At 41.5% G+C, this 10,150-nt stretch overlaps 1 protein-coding gene across 1 annotated transcript in view; it reads right to left on the bottom strand.

Annotated features, from left to right (window-relative positions):
- The window catches only part of UNC79 (unc-79 homolog, NALCN channel complex subunit), a 284,033-nt gene that overhangs the window by 153,048 nt on the left and 120,835 nt on the right, over positions 1-10,150 (bottom strand). Inside the window, exons 18-19 of the mRNA XM_042781482.1 lie at positions 6,946-7,173; positions 3,037-3,178 (exon numbers count right to left, since the gene is read on the bottom strand). Of these exons, the coding sequence (XP_042637416.1) occupies positions 3,037-3,178; positions 6,946-7,173 (370 nt within the window). The remainder of the gene's footprint in view (positions 1-3,036; positions 3,179-6,945; positions 7,174-10,150) is intronic.

Genomic DNA, 10,150 nt, shown 5'->3' with positions numbered 1-10,150 from the left:
CAGAGCAAAGAAGAGTGAAGAAAATCAAGATACAAGGAAACAATTTGTCCAAAGGACTAAGGGATCAAGTGAACCTTGGCCTACATGACTCTGAGGCCAGAAGACGCAGATGGTATCTGGCTACTTCCACTGACCACTCTAAAAGGGACCACATGAGAAGTCCTGGACAGTGGGAGAAAAATGGGGAACAACACTGAAAATTATAAAAATGAGCAGGCTTGCTGGTCAAATAAAGACTTACAGAACCCCTGAGACTGTGGCCTTTAGACACCACTGAAGCCTGGAACTGAACTCACTCCCATGGCTCAGTTTTCAGCCAAACAAGACACAGGTCTACAAGGTGAACAATAACACTAAGAAAGTACACACTCCTTAGAACGATCAATCATTTGAGATCAAAAGAGCAGCATTTGCCCCAGAACAAAATTCAGAAAGCAGGAAGGACTGGGAAGAAGGAAGGATGGAAACAGGAAACAGGGAGGAAGTGGGATGAGTGAAATTACATCACGGGGGTGCGACCAATGACGTAAAACAAACGGTATATGGAATTATGAATAAAAAACTGATTTTCTCTGTAAATCTTCACCCAAATCACAATAAATATATAATAAAATATACAATTAAGAAACTAAATCCTGGACCTGGGCCACTCTATGGGTCAGCAGCTGCAGGATATAAAACAAGGTAATTAATTCTGAGTAATTCTGGGTTATAGTCTCATGTCTGCCACTAACTGCAATATTTGGAGTTGGAGGAAGGGACAGGGAGAGAAGCCAATTTTTGTTGGTTGAAACGCCTCAGATGATTCTGAGGCTCTGTTACATTTTTGGAAGCATGTTAAGTATAAAGCATATATAAAGAATGAATACCAGCTACATGACGGGGGGTAAGCCTTTTACCTCATCTGGGATTTATTTTCTTCATGCGCAAAACAAGAAGGCTGAACAGCTCAGTAGATTTCAAACTTCTTTTCTGTGGAATAATTTGTTTAAAGAAAATCATACTTAGACCCCCAACACAGGAATTAAAACAAGACTCCTGTTGCAGCAGGGAGCCTGGATCTTCATCGTTTGTCCATGTCTTTCAACCAGCTGTCACTCTGATAAAGGAAGTTCCACATGAAACAACACAGACCCTTACAACTTCAAGAAGCAAAACTCAAAACCTAAATCCACTGCCACTGAGTCAATTCCAACTCATAGCGACCCCCATTGGGAGTCCAAGGTTGTAAATCTTTACAGAAGTAGATTGCCTCATCTTCCTCCAGAGGAGCAACTGGTGGGTTTGAACTGCTGACCTTCTGGTTAGCAGCCGAATGGCTTCAAGAAGTACACCTTGAAAATCAAGGAAGCAGACAATCTCGGGTGTTCCTTCAAAGTCTATGTTTCAATGGTTCTCAGTGGTGTGAGTCAAGATATTTCTACTCACTGGGAGAGTAAAGCAGTCCATTTTGACCAAGAATTTTGGAGTAATGATGTAGTTACCACAGGCTGGATGAGCCACCTGAGCAGCTACAAAGAGCCACACAAAACAGTTGCTAAATAGCATGTTCTGTTCATTGGCGGAGTAGAAAATGGGAAGCCCAAGCTTCCCAACTTCAGTTCTGAGGAGTGGGCTTCCGAGGGAAAGGCACTCCCACAGTTCAGGACAGTGGATGCAGGAAAATGAAAAGCTCCTGGAATTTGCTCCAGATCCTGTACAAATTCCTAGAGTGACACAGTTCACATCCAGAAATCAGACTTTCCCAGGGGCAGGATTTCTGAATTTCTGCGATTCTTTCTTTTTTTAATAAATTTTGCTTCATGTCCATGTTAAGTTGAGTTTGTGTTTAACTATGAGGAAAAGGTATTAGAAAATGCATTAATTAAAACCTTGTCAAGTATTTTTTCACATTAAATTAGAGTTTACTGAAATAAAACTTCCATTTTGATGAGAATGTCGTTCTGGGCAATAAGCCAGAAGGCATGCCCTGGCATGGAATTTCATTTTGCCTCATGGAGAAGGCATGCTTAAGGAAGCGTGTGGAGTGTATGTGATCTCAGCAGGTGTGTTGGCCCAAAGGTCTGCCCAGATAATGATGCTGATGACTCTCCGAGGAACAGCAAACCAGCACTCTGGCTGCTTCCTTTGTTTATGACCCTGCTGGACCACGGCGGCAGATGAGTGACGGTGGATGTTCTCAGTGTTTTCCTCCCTTGAAGTCCAGAAACCTGGGCAGTCTTGCTTTTCTCCTTTTGAAGGAAGCATATCTCTCATGGGTTTCTGAATTCTCTTTACTAGTCGTAACTGAATTTAGGATTTATTATCCATTTTTACAACTTGGCAACTGTCCCCAAAGGAGTCTGGAAACTCTTTATTCTTCTGTAGAAGAGCTCAGTTTCAGGGGAGGGGACTCTTTCACTTTCACCCAGGTTTACGTTGGCTCTTTACTACCTACTGTATGATTGCTGGGCCAGTCCACCATCTTGCTGTCCCAAGTCTCCCACAGAGCCTTGAAGCAAATTGGAAACAGGCAGTTGTCCTCCAACCAACCTTACAGCCCAACCCAAACAGCTCCTCACACATCGTGAGCCTGCTCAGGACCCCACGGAAGCCCCTGGAGGTGCATCAGCATAAGCTCCCCCTGCCTCTATCCACTCTGCTTTAGCCAAGCCACCCTGAGTTACTAGCGAGATTGTCATCATTTTCTGCCTCGCCATGCAGACGTGGTCCACAGGCACCCCTCCACAGAGAACACGGCCCATCTTAAGCAGGGGAGATGATGTTTTCTACACTAACACGATAGAGTTTTATGGATAACAAGCTCCCTGCTGTCAGAGAGGTCAACTTTGTTCCACTGGATCTTGTTACACAATGGATCCGTTCACTTCATGCTCGGGTGGGAAAAGGTTCATTTACATGTGTGGAGACTAAGGAAACCGAGTCTACACTTGCCCAGTTCAAAACTAACCTAAGAAATGAAGGCTTCGGACATTCAAACGGGCCAAGCTGGGGTACGCACACCACCTGCCCCTCAGCTCAGCCAGGGTCACCTACCAGCATGCTCAGTGGGCTCAGTGTGACGGCCTGGGTTCTCTCCATGCTTGGCCGCAGGGCTGTCCTCCTCCTCACCTTCGGGGCCTACGATAAACTCTGGTCTAGAAGAAAGAAGGCTATCCTCGAGGCTGTCTGTGGGCTCCTGAAACAAAGATGACAAGCAGCCAGATGAGCAGTCCTTTAGGGATGCAAGGAACAGGTCAGCTTAGTTCAACAAGGATTGGGGTGCTGGCTGGGTCCCAGGCCCTGTGCTGAGCTCGAGGGGCAAAGCCAGAGGAGTACTCAGAAGAGACTGGAGCTTATTTCCATAATGGTTTAAGGGAATTTGTATCAGCTGTTACTGAAACATTCTCATTCACCTGAAATAAATATGGAGAAATATCAAAAACATCATCAAATCTTCTTAAGCCTGCTTTCTGTCTCTGTTGTTATCCCCACAATCAATATCCCAGTCTACCACATGACTTCCATCCAGGCCCATTTAATTAAATTAAATATTAATGAGGAGTTCACAGCAATATCTTAAGATCCAAATACTGGTTATCTGGTGAAGTTAAATGAGCAGAAAGAAGAAATTGCTAGTGTGTGAATATGGCTGCCATTTAAAATATCCATCTCTTGTTATCTTCCTATTTTAGCTTTGTTCTTTCTTTCAGGTTCCATCTTCAAATATCCTCTTTTAAATTTATACTCTTTTAAGTAACACCTTCACCAGTAAAAATGTTTTCAAGAATTACTCAACAGCCAGCCAAAAGCAAGAAGCCAAAGAATGATGGGATACAGGAAGGACCCAGGAAGAAAGAAATGAGTGCTCAAACAGTGTTTGGGCAGACTCTGGAGAAATTCTTTGCCAACCACACAGCTTTGCTAAGGCCTGGTCTTGTTCCCAGTTCACCCACAAACAAGACACCCAATCAAATGACAGACTGAGTTCTGTACAGTTTGATAAAGTGAAATCTTGCTTGCCCCATCATGGCTTTTTCATCCACATTCCTGGCTATTGTCTTCGGAAGCAGCAGGGACTGGTGTTATGTTTTCTTACATATCTGCCTAAGCCTCCTGCCAGCCCACCCTCATGCCCTCACCCTACCCTGATGACCTCCACTTATTCCATGAGAACTAAGCAGCTCAATCATTCTAGACATGGTACTATTTTATTGATGGTTGTTGTTGTTATGTGTCGAGTCGGACCCCAATAATAGCGAACCCTCCTTGGGTTTCCGAGGCAGTATTACTACAGAAATAGATTGCCCAACCTTCCTTCCGAGGAGTGGCTGGTGGGTTTGAACCGCCAGCCTTCTGGTTACCAGTCAAGTGTCTTAGGCACTACACTACCAGAGCTCCTTTTGGGAAAGGAAAATTGAGTCCTTTTGCTTCACCTCAAATTTTTATTTTAAGCACAGGACAAATGTCAAAGGCATATCACATGGAGACTTGTTCTTGCTGGCTCTGTTTCTTCACATTTATGCTCTTCCTTGTTTTAGGAAACAATGTTGTCAAACTGGACACAACATCGGAAGTCTGCTAGGGGTAGAATAAAGGGAACATCCCTTCCATCCTCCTTGCCCTCTCATTCCTTTCTTGAATGAGAAGTCTGTGTTTCATCCACCCGCTTCCTCAGCTGGATCTGCCCTCAAACCTCAAGCTACTGTCATTTGTCCTCAGTCTGTGCATACTACCTTCTTCACCAAGTCAGCAAGGACCCCTTAATTTCGGACTCCACTGGGCATCTTTCAGTCTTTCATTTTTCCTCTTTTCAAAATTTGGCATGACCAGCTGCTCCTTCCTCTTCTCATCTATATTCCACCTTGGTTTCTGAGTCAGTGCTCTCTGTCAGTTTTTCTGTTGCATCTCTGGCCTCTTAGGGTTTTTTGTGTGTTTGTTTCCCTTATCTCTCCCCCTTTTTTTCTGTCTTAAGAACTGGGCTTCCCAGAAATCTAGCCTCAGTTGATTCCCTTCTCACTAACATAGTCTCTGCTGCTGAAATCCACACATGGTTTCACCTATCACAATAGACTGAAGAATCTCCATCTGGATGTCTAAAAGCCACCATATCCTACTCCCACGAAAAAATTACTCTTATTACCAGAGCAGAGCCCTGGTGGCACAGTGGTTAAGCACTCAGCTGCTAACTGAAAGGTCACCCATTCAAATCCACCAGCCACTCCACAGAAGGAGGATGCGGTAGTCTACTTCCATAAAGATTACATTCTTGGAAACCCTGTGGAGCAGTTCTACTCTATCCACAGGGTCTCTGTGAGGAGGAATTGAGTCAACAGCAATGGGCTTGGGTTTTTTGGTTTTACTGCTATAGAAATCTTCATTATCAGCTTCCAAGCCAGGAAATATGAATCTATCTAAATCATTTCCCTGACTAAACATCAGTTGGACACCACGTGCTGTTGACTCTCTTCTCCAGACATCTTTCAAGCCTACCTCTTCTCTTCATCACAACCTGCATTGCTTTAGTTCATTCCTTGATTACTCTACTAGCCTTCTGATTAGGTTCCTGTCTCCAGTGTCCAAATCCTCTAGTCTACTCCCTGGAGTACACTGGAAAAAATGAATGTCTCAAATTCATTGAACTATGTCTCTTCCTGAATTGAAATTCTTCAGGGTTTCTCAACTGTATCCAAGACAATATCCAAACTTCCTAGATGGACAAGACAGAGTCTTTAATGAAAATGAATTTAAAATTGAGTCTTTCAAAACTCAGCTTTTACCACTTTCCATCCTCCTTCCTGCTGTAGTAATACTAAACTACTTGCAGCTTCATGAACATATCATTCTGTCCTTTTCTCTATATCATGTAAGCACGTTCTTTTCCAGGTCTGCAAAGTCCTCTCCCCTACTGCCTCCATTTCATTAACTCCCACTATTCCTTCAGATTATAAGCTCAGGTGTCACCTCTTTCAGGAAGACCTCCCTGATCCCCATCTCATTGTCTCTTCTCTGTACTCCTATAGCTACCTTCATCACACCACTACCATAATGCTCATCACAATTTCTTATATTCATTTAAATGTCTTCCTGATTAGACATCAAGTTTCTTGACTTTAATTATCATCTATTATTGTGACTGTTTTATAGTAAGAGCCCAGTGACCACATTAAAAAGACCATACTACTGGCATGTTGAGATGAGTAAGAATAAGTTAAATGGACCAAATGTACTTAAAAATCTGAAGAAATACTTAATTGCATGTATGCAAACTGGAAAAAAGAAGTCACTTTCAACCCTAAACAAGCAACAGGGACAAGGAAGCAAAGAGAAGATGGTAACACTAGCTCAAATAATTGAGGTTCATCTAGTTATGATGATAAGACGGTGATATTTTGATAATATGTGTGTCTTAGATAGAAAATAGACTAAATGGGGAATAGTGAATATATGCAGTATCTAACATATGGCATATATTAGCTGTTTCTTATTTAGGCAATTTTCTTGGAAAGCAGGAAATAAAAGCAACTAGAAAGGGAATGAAGACTTTATTGATTGTTGATGAAGTCAATTGGTTTTACAAACTGAGGTTACCCAGGGATTCTCAGTGTCCACATACAATCTACTTATGTAATATTTGATATGTATATTTCATAGTATTTTCTATTACTTCAACTTGGTAACAGAACTTTATAACAGCAAATACCAGAATTGTTTGGTTTTAGGAAAATGACATGAATGGAGGTAATTCAAGCCACTCAATAGAATTCTGTATAGTTTGGTTCCATTTTGTATTACTTTCCAGAAGCCTGAGTTGGTGGAAGCAACAGGAAAACTTTCTTTTAACACAGTCTCACATATAACCCAGCATGGAGCATAAGATAATACTGGAGGAAGACTCCATCACACAAGCTACTGCTGTCTTTATTACTATCATACACAAGTCATCTCATTCCTTCAACTGCTTACCACCAGCCGGCTTTCTTCTTTGGGAGCTAGTCTCTCCAGGAGTTCACAAGCAAGCTGATAGCAGAGAATACTAGACTGACATAAGTTACACTCGATTGCTTTTTCATCCTTCTGGCAGGTGTGGGAGCCCCCCCAGGGGGCTTGGAAGACATTGTTTATAATGGAAATAATGTCCTTCGACAAACTGTGCTCTAAACCCATCGTGATCCCATCATCTTGCAACTCCATCTGAAAGACATCCAAAAGAAGACCAAAAAGGGGACAAAGAAAAGAAATTTGGTCCTTGTATCCAATATTTCACTGGCATACTACTTGTGGATAATTTTCACTAACTGATAGCAACGTTAAATTATTTAAAGACAACACAGGCTTCTAGATCATGACTATAAGTTGTTTTCTGTGAATTCACCTATAAGAAATATGAATATAAGATAAAATATTGAGAATTATTTTTAAGTCCTGTAGAATATTTAAAAGAGCTATCTTTTAAACTCATTGGTTTGTGAGATTTTACACATTTTTAAAATGCTGCTCCCTCACCTATTGCTCAGGTCTTTAGTTCCTAAATACTAATATCCACTAAAAGGTATCAGGGATCCTTGCAGAAATGGCTGATTCCAAGGCTGGGGCTAGAAAAATATAAGATGAACCTGGAACATCTTGTCATCCCCAAATTAAATAAGTACTCAAAAAATGATGAGGAAATGTCAAAAGAACATAGGCGCCCATGTGAAGAGATTCCTACTGGGCAAATATGGGATAATAGAAGCATCAAAATAAATAATCATAGCAACAAATTACACCCCATTGAATAAAATAAGAATCCATGAGTACATGCTGATATAAGTAGGTGTCGTGAGTTGAATTGTGTCCCCAAAAAATAAAGGTTGACTTTGCATGGCCATGATTCTCAGTGGTTTGACAGTTATGTAATGATGTAGTTTAGCAGTTATATATAAGGATGTAATCATCCCCCATGATGTGATCTGATGTGACCAGTTAGTCAGTTGTAAGAGGACTGGGAATGCACACCTTTACTCAGGTCACAGTCCTGATTTGATGCAAGGGGAGTTTTCCTGGGGTGTGACCTGCATCATCTTGTATCATACAAGAATTAAAAGGTGGTAGTAGAAAGTCAAGATCAAAAGGGCCTCAGTACCCCCAAGAATGAAGAGCTGGGAGCAGAGCATATCATTTGGACCCAGGGTCTCTGTGCTGAGAACCTCCTAGACCCAAGGGTAGACTGATGCTAAGATACATGGAGACTGTCAAGGAACACTGTGCTCACAGATGTTGAAAGGAGACAAGGACCTTCCACTAGAGCTGACAGAGAGAGAAAGCCTTCCACTAGACCTGGTGCCCTGAGGTTGGACTTCTAGCCTCCACTACTGTGAAAGAATAAAGTTCTGTTTGTTAAAGCCATTTCTGTTACAGCAGCACTGGATAACTACTGAAGGTACCACAGACTGCTAGAAAAATGAACAAATCTGTCTTGGAGGAAGTATAGCCAGAATCCTCCTGAAGCAAGAATGGCGCAACTTCGTCTATCATACTTTGGTCATGTTGTCAGAGAGGACCAATCCCTAGAGAAGAATATCATGTTGGTGTAGTGGAGGGTCAGTGACAAAGGGGAAGGCCCTCAGCAATACTGATGGACACAGTGGCTGCAACGATGGGCTCAGACACAGCAATGATTGTGAGGATGGTGCAGGACCAGGCAGTGTTTCCTTCTGTTGTACACAGGGTCACTGTGGGTCCCAACTGACTAGCCAGCACCTAACAACGACAACCAGATAACTAAGACAGTAGGTAAGCAAATAAATGCATAGGTGAGATAAAAGGGAAATCTCTTCCTTCAGGATAATGCCATCTAAAAAATTTAGAAGAAATGATGTTGTTGTTCTTATGTGCCATCGAGTCAGTCCCAACTCATAGCAACCCCTCCTTGGGTTTCTGAGGCAGTATCACTACGGAAGTCGGATTGCCCAACCTTCCTTTCAAGGAGTGGCTGGTAGGTTTGAACCGCCAGCCTTCTGGTTAGCAGTCAAGTGCCTTAGGCACTATGCTACCAGAAGAAATTATAGAATTTGAAAATTACCATTTGGCAACCAAGGTAGGAATAATTGATTTAAAGAAAAACACCAAACTCACTGCCATTGAGTCATTTCTGACTCATAGAGACCTCCATTGGGTTTCCAAGGCTGTACATCTTTACAGAAGCAGATCACCCAGTCTTCCTTCCACAGAGCAGCTGGTGGGTTTGAACCACTGACCTTCTGGTTAGCAGTCAAGTGCCTTATCCACTATACCACCAGAACTCCTTAATAATTGATTTAGGCATGAATTACCCATAAATGCTAAAACGAGTAGGTGACAGTCTGATGAGAAATAGTAAATTTCATAGTCTTAAAGATCTCCCCACAATTTACTTAATAATTCAAAGAGGAAAATAATGAGTCTATAGTGGAGAAACTTGGCAGAACTCCTAAACCAAGTGATCAGAGTTAACCAAGTGGCAAAGGTTAATGGAACAAATGTGTCTCCTGTTATCGACTGAAAAGAACACAGCATCACTTCTGTGGTATTCCTGCCAAAAATGCATGGCCCAAATCAATCATAAGGAAACATCAGAAGAAAATTGAGGTATACCTATAAAATAACTGGACCATTCTCTTCAAAAATGTCAATGACATGAGAGACAAAAAAAAATGACTGATGAATAGCTGCAGATGAAAGAAGACTAAAGAGACAGGACTAATTGCAACAAGTAATCCTGGATTGTATCCTGGATCAAAGAAAAGTTTTTCTTTTGCTATAAAGGTAAAATTATTATAATTAGATCAGTTAAAGTGAATAATTTCTATAAGTTAGATAATATACTATAGTTTGTGGCAACGTTAATTTCAGGATTTTGATAACTATACCACAGTTATGTAAGAGAATATCCTTATTTTTTAGATAATCACACTAAAATGTTTAGTGGTTAAAGTTGCATGTCTGCAACTTATTCTCAAATGGTTCATAAAAATTATGCACACGTGTAAATACACATGTAGAGAAAGAGAAGTAAACACGGTAATATGTAACATCTAAGGAATCTGGTACCAAACAGTGTTTCTTTGCTATTCACAAGGTTTTCCCTGGCCAATTCTTTCAGAAGTGGACGGCCTCTTCCTTCTTCCTAGTCTGTCTCAGTCTATAAGCT

Source organism: Orycteropus afer, unplaced genomic scaffold (genome assembly GCF_000298275.1).
Source record: "Orycteropus afer afer isolate SDZICR_OR568_19922 unplaced genomic scaffold, OryAfe1.0 scaffold00127, whole genome shotgun sequence".
NCBI classification, from domain to species: domain Eukaryota; kingdom Metazoa; phylum Chordata; class Mammalia; order Tubulidentata; family Orycteropodidae; genus Orycteropus; species Orycteropus afer.
This window is presented reverse-complemented; position numbering and strand designations above follow the sequence as displayed.